At 50.9% G+C, this 13,525-nt stretch overlaps 1 protein-coding gene across 1 annotated transcript; it reads right to left on the reverse strand.

Annotated features, from left to right (window-relative positions):
* Nucleotides 1-658: 658 nt before the first annotated feature.
* LOC129694151 (gastrula zinc finger protein XlCGF7.1-like) lies at nt 659-13,266 on the reverse strand. The gene is made up of 2 exons (XM_055630869.1): nt 13,127-13,266; nt 659-3,183 (listed from the first exon to the last, which is right to left on the reverse strand). The coding sequence occupies exon 2, from the start codon at nt 3,055-3,057 to the stop codon at nt 2,623-2,625; it is 435 nt and encodes a 144-aa protein (XP_055486844.1). The 5' UTR covers nt 3,058-3,183; nt 13,127-13,266; the 3' UTR covers nt 659-2,622.
* Nucleotides 13,267-13,525: the final 259 nt, after the last annotated feature.

Raw genomic sequence — 13,525 nt, forward strand, 5'->3', positions numbered from 1 at the left:
GGCCACAGTTTAAGAATAAGGGGCAAGCCATTTAGAATGGAGACGAGGAAACACTTTTTCTCACAGAGAGTGGTGAGTGTGTGGAATTCTCTGCCTCAGAGGGCGGTGGAGGCAGGTTCTCTGGATGCTTTCAAGAGAGCTAGATAGGGCTCTTAAAAATAGCGGAGTTAGGGGATATAGGGAGAAGGCAGGAACGGGGTACTGTTTGGGGATGATCAGCCATGATCACATTGAATGGCGTTCCTGGCTCGAAGGGCTGAATGGCCTACACCTGCACCTATTGTCTATTATTGTCTAACTCGGTGGATCAGGCAGCATCTGTGGAGAACGTGGATAGGTGACATTTCGGGTCGGGACATTCCTCAGACTGACACTATGTTAACAGATGAGGGGGTGATTGGCAGATGAGTGAAGAAAGTGACAGGTGAGAGAAAATAAGGAGATAAAAGGGTGTGAGATAAGGAGAGGAATGTAAATGTGCAGCTTGAAGGGACATTGGTCAGGTAGCATTTGGAGTATTGCATACAGTTCTCGTCACTCCATTACAGGACTGATGTGGAGGTTTTGGGGAAGGTGCAGAGATGGTTAACCAGAATGGTTTAAAAACAACGAACTGCAGATGCTGGTTTTCAAAAAAGACACAAAATGTTGGAGTATGTAAGTAAGTAATTAATTTTTATTTATAGAGCACTTTTAAATCAACTCATGTTGAAGCCAAAGTGCTTAACAGAGAAAATTAATTAGATTACCATACATCCATATAAAATAAAAAAAGAAGAAAAAAGACACAATACATTATAGGAGTCAACATGAACATCCCCCCCAGAGCAGAATCAACACTTTCCACTGTGCGGGAAGGCACCAAAATGTCCAGTCTTCCTCCTCCTCCTAGACCACCCGAGGTCGGGGCCTGTTTGAGGCCTCCGCAGCCAGTCTCAGCAACGACGGCCCAATGTTATAGGCCCTCCTGCCGGGAAGATAGAACACCGTCATCGGGTGAAAAGTCCTCAGCGGTATGGAAATGGCTGGAACGGTCGCACCCTCCCCAGAGACCGCGGCACCCGAAGTCCTCAGACTGTTTGGAGCTCCGACTGGCGATCTCGGATCCCAGGCTCTGCGGTGTTTTAAATCCAGCGCCGCCCGCGGCTGGACGCTCCGCAGCCTCGGATGTTGGAGTCAGCGGTCACAGCACTCCGGAGCTTACCCCAAGGCGACCCGGTAAGGCATCGCCCGCTCCGTGATGGTGACCCAGCGCTGTGCCGCCACCGAAGCTGTAGTCCCGGCCGGTCCCGGCAGGAAACGCCGCTCCAGTCCGATGGTAGGCCGTACGGAGAGGGCGAAGATGGGATTCGGAGGAAAACCGTAGAAATAAAGTTTCCCCCTTCCCCTCCCCCCACCCACCACATAAAAGACCTACAACAAACATTTTGATCTAACAGGGCTGCAGGCAGAGCAGCCATACACAACGGCGCCCCACTCCTTCAATCCGCCATCTTGGGTAACTCAGTGGGACAGGCAGCATTTCTGGATAGAAGGAATGGGTGATGTTTCGGGTCGAGACTGAAGAAGGGTCTCGATCCGAAATGGAACCCATTCCTTCCACAATTTTGTGTCTACCTAAACAATGCCTATCTATCCATGTGGTGGTGCGCCAGCAGGCTGGAGCAGGCAAAGGATTTGCCACAGAGCGGACAGTGGAGCGCTGGCCGGTGTGGACTCGCCGGTGCTCCAGCAGATGGTCAAGGCAGGTGAAGCCCCTACCACAGGACAGGCAGGGTAAGGGACGCTCACTGCTGTGGGTACGCTGGTGCTGCCACAGGCTGGACGTGCGGGTGAAACCGTTGCCACACTCAGCGCACAGAAAGGGTCTCTCTCCGGTGTTTATCCGCTGGTGCTCCCGCAGCCCCCGTGCTCTCTTAAAACGCTTGCCGCAATCGGAGTAGCTGCTCGCCAGCGTGGGCTCGCCAGTGCTGCCGCAACGCCCGCGAGCTGTCAAACACCTCACCTCAGTACGGGCAGTTGCAGGGCGGGCTACTGGTGTGCAAGCGCTGGTGAGACAGGGCGTGGTAGGCCATGGCAAAGTGCTCGCCACATAGTGGGCTGGGGAAGGGACGGTCGTCGGCATGCAGCTGTTGGTGGGACAGCAGCTTGGAGGAGCGGATGAAGCCCTTGCTGCACTGGGCGCAGGTGTAGGGGCGCCGGTGTGGGTGCGCTGATGATCCAGCAGGCTTTGGGAGTGGGTGAAGCTCTTGCCGCAGTTGCTGCAGGAATAGGGCCGCTCCCCGGTGGCAGGCACCTGTGCACCTTCAGTTCCGGCGATGACTTGAAGCCTTTGCCGCAGTCAGAGCAGGTGAAGGGCCTCTCGCTGCTGTGCACCCGCCGGTGCACCCACAGCCCCAAACAACTGGGCCGCAGGTGGAGCAGCCATAGGGCTTCTTGCCCGTGGGCACCCGCTGGTGGACCTTCAGTTCTTTCGTCATCTTGAAGCTCTTGCCGCGGTCGGAGCAGCCGAAGGGCCTCTTGACGGAGTGCACCCGCTGGTGGGACAGTGGGAGTGGGTGAAGCCCTTGCCGCAGTCGCTGCAGGTATAGGGCCGCTTCCAAGTATGAGTGTGCTTGTGCTCTAGCGGGTTGTTGGAGGAGGTGAAGCCCTTGCCTCAGTCGCTGCAGTTGGAGTAGGTGAAGGGTAGTTCACTGCTGTGCACCCACCGGTGCCACTGTAGCCCCGACGACTGGGCAAAGTGCTTCCCGCAGGTTGAGCAGCCTTGGGCTTCTCTCCCGTGTGAATTCGCTGGTGGATCTTCAGGACCTGCGTTGTCTTGAAGCTCATGCCGCAGTTAGAGCAGGTGAAGGGCCTCTCGTCGGAGTGCACACGGTTGTGCCGCAGCAGGTTGTCGTAGCGGGTGAAGTTCTTGCCGCACACCGAGCAGTCAAAGGGGCGTTCTCCCGTGTGAATCCGCCGGTGGGTCTCCAGCTCGCTCGGGTACTGCCAGACCTTGCCACACACGTCGCACTCACAACCCTTATCCTCGTTGTGCCATGCCATGTGGTCCTCCATCAAAGCTCAGCCCCTCAAAGCTCAACCCGCACAGCGAGCAGATGGGAGGGGCTCACCGGAACCCTGGCCGCCATCAATGGTCGTTCACGTCCCCATCTCTCCGTCCACAGCAACGGCTCCTAAACCCTGCTGGAGGGGAACACAGAGGGTCAACATGCTGGCAAACAGGACATTCTTAACACATGAACATTACTAGTGCTTGAAAGGGGTGGGGGGGGGGGGCGGCAGGGCACGAGAGTGGGGGGGAGGGGGAGGGGAAAAGGGTGGAGGGGGTGAAGAGGAGAAGGGAGGGGAGTTGGGTAGGAGGGCGAGAGGGGGGAGCAGGGCTCACTCTTAACTTTTTGTCACTGTTGTCAGCTGGGCAACCTCGGCAGCTTTTTAAGTTGCCAAATGATAGTTTAGGTGGTAATTTAAGACGGCTTGCATGACGCGTGCGATAATGTGCTCGGACGAAGTGCGTAGTTACCAGTCGGAATTATGCTCAATGAAGCATTCGCATATTATTTCTGCTTCAAATAAAGTCACAAACTAAACATATTCACCAATCAAGACATGATATATACCACAATGACATGCAGCAAAAATTATAATACAGTATCTCAACTCTTTTTACACGTTGCAATGAATGCAATTTCTATTATTTCTTTCCACTTCCAAACAAAAATGTGGTTGGATTATTCAGCGTATGATCAACCTCGGAAGCACAACACCTCCACTCAGTTCGCAATAACCAACCTGACCTCTCGCTGTTAAACTGAGTTATTTTGTCAATCTGAAGTCTAATGGATTGAATCTATTGACCAAGTCTCCCCATTCCCAATGGACCAGTCTGTTTAAAAGTCTATCTTACCACTCAACAAGGTTTGTTAGATTGACTTGATTCTGTCGAGATCCCACACAACGCAATAACGAAAGGTCTACTACCAACAGAAAAATGGAAGAGACGAAAACAGAGTGATGACTACTCACTCTGCTTTGGCCAATTCCTCTGGTCCTATCTGTAGGTAGTTCGACTCTTAACTTCGGTAACTTGTTGGCTGAGAATCGAAGAATCCCACTCCTGACACCAAATGTTAAACTGAGTTATTTTGTCAATCTAAAGTCAACTTGACTCAAACACTTGTTGCTGTTGAAATCGATTCTTTATTCAGCTGAGACTAGTATCTGAACTTTCCAAGTCATTCAAGTTTATTTCTAACCTCGAGTTGCTTTATACCCCCAAATCCCGGACCACGTAGGTCGGCAGGCTGGCTTGTTGACACCAATGCTGTTCCCTACTTCTCTGCTGTGCTTCACACCCTAGCTCTTAGGGTGCTCAACTATTCTGGGCTTCATACCACTGGTCTATCTCCATTTTATTAATTCTAATACATTCGTCTTCTAATAATTCTTTCTTAAAACTGCGCATTAACCATGCTTTCAACTACCTCATCGTTCAACATTGGAATGTCTTCTTCTTCTAGATGTTGCAATAGTATCTTCTCACCAGTTTCCACATTACCCAAGGCTGTCATTAGTCTAGCAATAATACATTTAACAAAAGCAATTCCCACGAACAAACACAAAACCACTATTGTTGCATATATGGCCATACTAATGATCCAAGTATATAATCCTCCAAATCCCCACTCTCCTCAATCAATACCCTCCTTCATCCCATCGTGCAGGGTAATAATGTCATTTTGATGTTTTGTGATGTTACTAGTTCTGTCCTGAATTCCCATCATACACCTGTCTTTCACAATAGCACACATCGCTCCCTCACGGGCCAACAGATAGTATAAGGCATATCTATCCTGTAAAGAGAACAGACGCATTTCTGATAGTACACTGCATAAGTCTTGTCGTCACAACCCGTGTAAGAATGCTCATTGTCACGAAGCAGTGGCAAACAGTTGGTGACAGTTTCGACCGGAACTGACTTCCCACCTTGACACCTTACTAACCGTTCAGTCCTCCCGCACTCTGTAGGCACTGCAGATAGGCTACTAACTGATTTCATAGCAAGGTTACACACAATTTGTCCTTTACCAAATAGGTCAATATGGGGCTTGTATAAACATGTTAGAGTCTGTTTCTTCCAATGCCAGTTTTTCCCATGTTCTTTTCTCATGTTCTTTCTCCTGTAAACAAGGGTAGACCTCTAATGCTTCTAGATAGTATAGTCCATCATACAAATGTTCCTATGCCGAATTGTCTTCCAAGGGATTCCGTATGCAGAAAAAGTCAAATTTGCACTCCTGAAACCAACAGGGTAATTCCCACAGGTGTCGGTTATCTAAGTCTACCTGTCAATCGGGCTGACGCAGTATCCCATTGCAATAGTCAATCTTGGCGACGTTCCAGGATCCAAAGGCATCCGGGTCATTGCACTGTACCACTTCTAGTTTGCAGAGGTGAAAGACTCTGCTTGTTTGTCCCGGGCCACATAATTGAATTTTTCCTTCATTTCCCTCCAACTGTAGCAGCATCAGGATGCATAGCAGGATGAATCGCCCCATTTTAATTTATCTGAAGCGCCGCTTCAATGGTCGTTCCCTCCTGATTAACAATCACATAGCCTGACAACCACTCTTTTCAATAATGGATGAGCTGCCATCCATAAACAGGGTAACATCCGGATTTGTTAGCCCATTCAGTCAGGGACAGCCACTGGCGGAACTTCTCTAATTTCTCTCATCACATATTAGTTTTTTACCTTTACCTGGGCTTCCCTGTCTCCAATAGGACAGTTTTTCCAAAAGGCTCTCACAGCTCTTGACATGCGGGGTGATGAAGACTCTGACCAGTCCATATTATTAGTTTTAATAGCCATTGTGATGCTGGAAGGCAAGCAGTTCATAAGCATAGCACAAAACTGTGGCGAGTCAATTCCTTGCTGATACTGAGTGTCACCTGACTGGTTGCCGTAGATGGTTTTAAACTTTTCCAGAAAATCTTCTGCAGCCTCTCCTTCCTCTGGTTTCATATCCAAAATCTTTGATATATCGATTGGCTGCTGGAGAGTGAGGCCCACGGCTGCCAACATAAGCTGGAATTCGATCCTCATTGTTACCTGCCCTGCGTGCGCCGCCTCTAGAGCTGCGTGGTTGTCATAGGTTAAGTGAACCAAGAATCTGGTATACTCAATTGCTGTTAATACTTGCTGAAGTATGCCCATAAATCTCTGGAATTGGCTTGATATACAGATATCGTTGTTCTTAAAAATTCAATGAAAGCTTGTGGATTCTGATTCTTATTAGGCACTCCCAACAAAAGTGCCATCATCTCATTTGGTTTCCACGGCACCCACACATTATTCATGGCTGTTTCGCCGTTATTTTGTTGGTTGGATGGAGGAGGTATTAGGGCTCTGGGGTTAAGGACCGTTCTGACGGGATATTGGCGCCTGTAGGATGTTTTCTTACTCCGTCTATTTTAGCACCTTCGCTTTTTGTTTCTGGGGTTTGTCTTTCTCAGCCAAGTGCTCCCTTCTACATTCCCAACTGTGTGACCTCCTTTCCTCCCTTTCCTTCTTGCACCTGGTCTCTAGACTGGGACCTAGTATGCCATGCTACGGGGTCTGTAAACTGGGGCTTCTCCTTCTTCTTGGGTCAGATGCCTGAGGTGGATGCACTGTTGGTTCCTGACTCTGCCTTGGGTAAACTTGGGTACATTTCTGTCACCATTGACTAGGGCTCGGATTGTGGTGTGGGTGGAGCTTGAAACGGGGGCTGATAGGGAAGTGGAGATGCGCTAGGAGCCAAATTCCAATCATTTTCCCATGCCTCCCCGTTCGTCTCCCTCTGCTAACTGATTACTATTTCTTATTTAGCAACCGTGACATCACTGGATCCGAATTCAATTGTTTTTAACTACTTCCCACCATTCCAAATGATCAAGATTAATTTAGCACTGTCAATGTTTAGCCGACCCTGTTTCCAATTATCTAATTATTACTGATCATTCCAAATTACGAGTATGTTTTAGTATTCCCGGTGTTTAATCAACAGGATCCAGTTCAACTGTCAGTTACCAGTTACCATTGGTCATTCCCAATGACCGAGTCTCCACATTCCCAAAGTTTAAAAGTCTATCTTACCACTCAACAAGGTTTGTTAGATTGACTTGATTCTGTCGAGATCCCACACAACGCAATAACGAAAGGTCTACTACCAACAGAAAAACGAAAGAGAGGAAAACAGAGTGGTGACTACTCACTCTGTTTTGGCCAATTCCTCTGGTCCTATCTGTAGGTAGTTCGACTCTTAACTTCGTTATCTTGTTGGCTGAGAATCGAAGAATTCCACTCCTGACACCAAATGTTCAAACTGAGCTATTTTGTCAATCTAAAGTCAACTTGACTCAAACGCTTGTAGCTGTTGAAATCGATTCTTTATTGATGTGGATAGAGAACTGGTTGGCAGACAGGAAGCAAACAGTAGGAAGGAGTAAACGGGTGCTTATCACATTGGCAGACAGTGACTAGTGGGGTACCGCAAGGCTCAGTTCTGGGGACCCCAGCTATTTACGATATATATTAATGATTTGGACGAGGGAATTGAATGCAACATCTCCAAGTTTGCGGATGACACGAAGCTGGGGGGCAGTGTTAGCTGTGAGGAGGATGCTAGGAGGCTGCAAGGTGACTTGGATAGGCTGGGTGAGTGGGCAAATGCATGGCAGATGCAGCATAATGTGGATAAATGTGAGGTTATCCACTTTGGTGGCAAAAATAGGAAAGTAGATTATTATCTGAATGGTGGCCGATTAGGAAAGGGGGAGATGCAACGAGACCTGGGTGTCATGGTACACCAGTCATTAAAAGTAGGCATGCAGGTGCAGCAGGCAGTGAAGAAGGCGAATGGTATGTTAGCATTCATAGCAAAAGGATTTGAGTATAGGAGCAGGGAGCTTCTACTGCAGTTGTACAGGGTCTTGGTGAGACCACACCTGGAGTATTGCGTACAGTTTTGGTCTCCTAATCTGAGGAAAGACATTCTTGCCATAGAGGGAGTACAGAGAAGGTTCACCAGACTGATTCCAGGGATGTCAGGACTTTCATATGAAGAAAGACTGGATAGACTCGGTTTGTACTCGCTAGAATTTAGAAGATTGAGGGGGGATCTTATAGAAACTTACAAAATTCTTAAGGGGTTGAACAAGCTAGATGCAGGAAGATTGTTCCCAATGTTGGGGAAGTCCAGAACAAGGGGTCACAGTTTAAGGATAAGGGGGAAATCTTTTAGGACCAAGATGAGGAGAACCTTTTTCACACAGAGAGTGGTGAATCTCTGGAATTCTCTGCCGCAGAAGGTAGTTGAGGCCAGTTCATTGGCTATATTTAAGAGAGAGTTAGATGTGGTCCTTGTGGCTATGGAGAAAAGGCAGGAACAGGATACTGAGTTGGATGATCAGCCATGATCATATTGAATGTCGGTGCAGGCTCGAAGGGCCAAATGGCCTACTCCTGCACTTATTTTCTATGTTTATATGCCATACATTTGTCCACTCACCCAAACTATCCAAGTCACCTTACAGCCTCCTAGCATCCTCCTCACAGCTAACACTGCCCCCCAACTTCGTGTCATCCGCAAACTTGGAGATGTTGCATTCAATTCCCTCATCCAGATCATTAATATATATTGTAAATAGGTGGGGTCCCAGCACTGAGCCTTGCAGTACCCCACTAGTCACTGCCTGCCATTCTGACAACAACCCGTTAACTCCTATGATTTCACCACTTTCCAAATGTGCTGCTAGCCCATCTTTAATAACTGATTCTAGCAGTTTCCCCACTACCGACGTTAGACTAACTGGTCTGTAATTCCCCGTTTTCTCTCTCCCTCCCTTTTTAAAAAGTGGGGTTACATTAGCTACCCTCCAATCCTCAGGAACTACTCCAGAATCTAAAGAGTTTGGAAAAATATCACTAATGCATCCACTATTTCTGTGGCTATAGCACCCACTCAGGTCAGCGTGGAGAGACTGTTCTCTGTACTGAAAATAATTAAATCAAATTTAAGGGCTTTAATGAAAGAGGATCTGGCAGAAGCAATTCTGTTCCTAAGGACAAATTATTAATACATTTTATGTATGTACTTTTGTAGCAAACGTAACTACCTATGCATTTACTTTTAATTTCTATTGCACTTGAGATTCTTTTTGTCATAATTTAGCTCATAAACGTGGCATTAGTTTAATACATTTTGGAGTGAAGCTTTTATAATTTTTATTTAATTCAATGGAATTTTAATTTTGTCATAGTCCTGTGGCGGCTCCCAAGGGTCGTGCCATTATACTGCCGAACCCCTCGGCACAGGAGTGGTGCAGTCCGGAGGCGGTCCTTAGCCGGAGGATATAAAAAGCAGGGTTTGGGTGCCATCTTTTCCTGGTTTCGTCTTCCCCTGAACCGGGAGGAATTAAAGTAAAGTGCTTCTCAAACTTCAGACTACTTGCCTCATTTTGAGACCCACGCACTACATTGGTGACCCCCGACGTCTATTGGCATCATGATGGAGACAGAACAAAGCCCTACCTCCTCACACGCCAGCCCGACCCTGTCTCTGGACGCGGTCTCCGTAAAACTGCCCAGCTTCTGGACCACACGGCCGCTCATCTGGTTCCAGCAGGCCTGAAACAGCTCCTGCTCCAAATTTACGGACTAAGTAGGATGGAGCGGGCAGGTTGGATCCTGCATATGGGTGGCCTGGGCGACCGGCGGCCATCTACCCTCCTAAAGGAAATGGTGGCGTTATTAGACGGGCACACGCCGTGCCTGTTGTTCAAGTACACTTACCTGCATCTGCTGCCGGCCTACATTAGGTTGCAACTCACCGACGCCTCGTTTGCCGACCTTCGGGCCCTCGGGAGGCGCGCCGACGCCATGTGGTTGGCGCGCCCTGATGACGTCAGCGCGCTGGGCGTCAGCAGAGACGAGGTCGCGCTCAGGTCGACGCGCCCGGATGACGTCAACGCGCTGGCCGTCGGCAGGCACGCCGATGACGTCACCCCAGCAGCTCCCGATTTCCTCCGGTGGGGCGGGGGAGCTGTGGAAAGAGTGACAGCTCCAGCCCGACGGCCCGCTCGATTACCCCCAGCGGCAGTGAGGGGTACTGCACCTGCAGTCCAGCGCCAGCAAGCAGCAGGCACCACCAGCTGGGGCAGGCAAGCTCCAAATAGCACCAACACAAGGAGCTGGTGCTATTTCCATCAGCGCTGGGGTGCTGCAGCACGACAATGCCGCCAGCCATGCACATTCCCGGGAAACGCCTGGGCCGGCTGCCAATAGTCCCCGCGGTGGCCGGCCAAATTCACCGCCTTCTCGCTTGGGATCGGCGCTCCGGGACCCGCTTCCTCGTGGATACAGGAGCGGAGCTCAGCGTCCTGCCCCCTTCGCTGGCCGACATTCGTTCCGGTAAGCGGGGGCCCGTCCTCACCGCGGCGAACGGCAGCCCCATCCGCACATATGGACTGCGCATGGTTCCCATCGTGCTCGGCTCCTGCCATTTTTCATGGAACTTCACCGTTGCCGACGTCTCCCAACCATTGCTCGGGGCCGATTTTCTCCAGACGCATTCCCTCATGGTGGACGTCGGGCGTCAGCGTTTGGTCAACGCCACTACAATGGAGCCGATCACGTTGCGCTTGAGTCAACCGGTGGGACGGCCACTGGCGTCCGTGGACTCCCGATTCGCACGAATCTTGGCTGCGTTCCCGGACATTCTCACTCCGCAGTTTCATTCAGCAACCCCCAGCCACGGAGTTGTACATTATATCCCGACTACCGGCCCACCACTCCATGCACGAGCACGACGACTGCCACCAGATAAACTGCGTCTGGCACGGCGGGAATTCCGCACGATGGAGGCCTTGGGGATCGTTCGCCCTTCGAGCAGCCCTTGGGCGTCCCCACTCCACATGGTCTCTAAGTCAAGCGGGGGCTGGCAACCTTGTGGGGATTACCGACGGCTGAACGCTGCAACAACAGCGGATCGATACCCCGTACCCCACATCCAGGACTTCACGGTCCAATTGGCTGGGGCCACATTTTTTTCAAAAGTGGATCTGGTGCGGGGTTATAATCAGATCCCGGTTCACCCGGATGACGTACCCAAGACGGCTATCATCACGCCATTCAGGCTTTACGAGTTTACTCGGATGCCGTTCGGCCTCAAAAACGCTGCACAGGCCTTTCAGCGCCTCATGAACGGGGTGTGTCGTGACCTCGAATTCGTGTTCGTGTACCTGGACGACATCCTGGTGGCCAGCCGCTCGCAGCAGGAACACTGCGCTCACCTTCGACAGCTCTGTCAGCGGCTCCGCGAGCATGGTTTGGCCATCAACCTGGACAAGTGCCGTTTTGGGGTCAACGAAATTGACTTTCTCGGCCACCGCGTGACTGCGCAAGGCGCGGTTCCCCTGCCTGACAGGGTCGACGCCATCCGTCGGTTTCCCCGCCCACGCACGGTGCGTGGCCTGCAGGAATTTGTCGGCATGGTGGCATTCTACCATCGTTTCGTGCCATCCGCGGCCCACATCATGCGGCCCCAGTATCAACTTCTGGCGGGTCGGCAGCAAAAGAGCGTTGAGTGGACCCACGAGGCGGAGGCAGCTTTCGACGGCGCGAAGGAGGCCCTTGCTCGGGCCGTGCTGCTGGTGCACCCACGGGAAGATGCCCCAACTGCTCTCACTGTGGACGCCTCGGAGTCGGCAGTTGGTGCTGTACTGGAGCAGCTGACAGGCGGAGTTTGGCGGCCTCTGGCCTTCTTCAGTCGGCACCTCAACCGTGCGCAGACCAAGTACAGCGCGTTCGATCGTGAGCTCCTGGCTCTGTACCTGGCTGTGCGCCATTTTCATTACTTCCTGGAGGGCCGCCCGTTCACCGCCTACACCGACCATAAGCCGCTCACTTTCGCCCTGCAGAAGGTTTCCGATCCCTGGTCCGCACGTCAGCAGCGGCAGTTGGCTTACATCTCCGAGTACACCACAGCCATCCGCTACGTCAAGGGGAAAGAGAACCGGGTGGCCGGCGCACCTGGACATTGACCAGCCGGTGCTGGTTGCTCAACCTCGGCCCCGAGGGCGCCCCCCCCTCACGACTCCCTCCACCTGTCCCTCCACCTGTCCTCCCGCCGGTCCCTCGACCTGTCCCTCCACCTACGCCCCCGCAAGCCCCGGGATCTGCTGACTTCCGCACGCGGGCCTGCCGGGTCGTGCGCCCGCCGGTGCGTTTTGTGCCTCTGGTTCTGGGGGGGGGGTCCTGTGACGGCTCCCAAGGGTCGTGCCATTATACTGCCGAACCCCTCGGCACAGGAGTGGCGCAGTCCGGAGGCGGTCCTTAGCTGGAGGGTATAAAAGGCAGGGTTTGGGTGCCATCTTTTCCTGGTTTCGTCTTCCCCTGAACCGGGAGGAATTAAAGTAAAGTGCTTCTCAAACTTCAGACTACTTGCCTCATTTTGAGACCCACGCACTACAGTCCTTTCTATAATTTTTTTTCTTTTAGCATGATGAATTATGTTTTTTTTTCAAGAAAAAACAATTTAAAAAAGCCACAATAGTACAGCTACAACCATTAAACTCAAAACTTTAGGGGCATGAGTTTAAAAGGCCCTTATTTAAATTTAAAATTATTATACCCAGGGGTCGGGATCGAATGTTTTGGGTCCGACTCCACAGCCACGTTTATTCCACTCCCATGTGGGTTTATAACATTATTTACCTCCGTTTCCCAGAGCGGGTTTATTTCCCCCAGACATATAGTTAATTTGGTGATTAATTGATTATTTACGGGGGGGGGGGGGGCAGAAAGAGGGGGATGTTTATAATGTTTTTTTTGTCGGGACGCTGCCCCGGACGGTGGGTTTCTATTTTTTATCCCCGTTTTCGCCCAGACGTTTAGTTTATGTGGAGATTTACATCAGGTCGCTCCGCTGCTAATTTATAATTTATAATGATTTATAAGTGAACGAGAGGGGAAGGTTTATAACGCGTTTTACTCCAGTTTTTCCGCAGACGTGTACTTTATGTGTTGCTTTACCTCAGTTCTACCCCTCCCCCCCCTGCCCTGCTGATTTATAACATTATTTACCTCAGGTCGGCAGAGACCTCATCAACTGCCGCTTCTCCGCCGCCACTTTCATCCAGTCGATGGGGAGACTCGACCCGGGGCGGCACCTGGACGGCGGGCGGCCATCTTGCTGAGGGCAGGTGAGGTCGGCGCCGCTGATTGGTCGGCAGTCAGCGGCCATCTTGGTGAGGGGTCGGCTCCAGTGGCGCTGGTTGGCGGCGGCCATCTTGGTGAGGGGTCGCCATCAGTGGCGCTGGTAGACGGCGGCCATCTCGTTAGGGTACACAAAAAACCTGGAGAAACTCAGCGGGTGCAGCATCTATGGAGTTAAATAAATAGATCTTCTGGCAATTAATGTGGTAAAAGCAATCAGCCGATGGGCGGAATGGGACAGAAGAATAGAATCTAACATTGGCAGCC

Source organism: Leucoraja erinacea, unplaced genomic scaffold (genome assembly GCF_028641065.1).
Source record: "Leucoraja erinacea ecotype New England unplaced genomic scaffold, Leri_hhj_1 Leri_558S, whole genome shotgun sequence".
In the NCBI taxonomy this organism is placed as follows: domain Eukaryota; kingdom Metazoa; phylum Chordata; class Chondrichthyes; order Rajiformes; family Rajidae; genus Leucoraja; species Leucoraja erinaceus.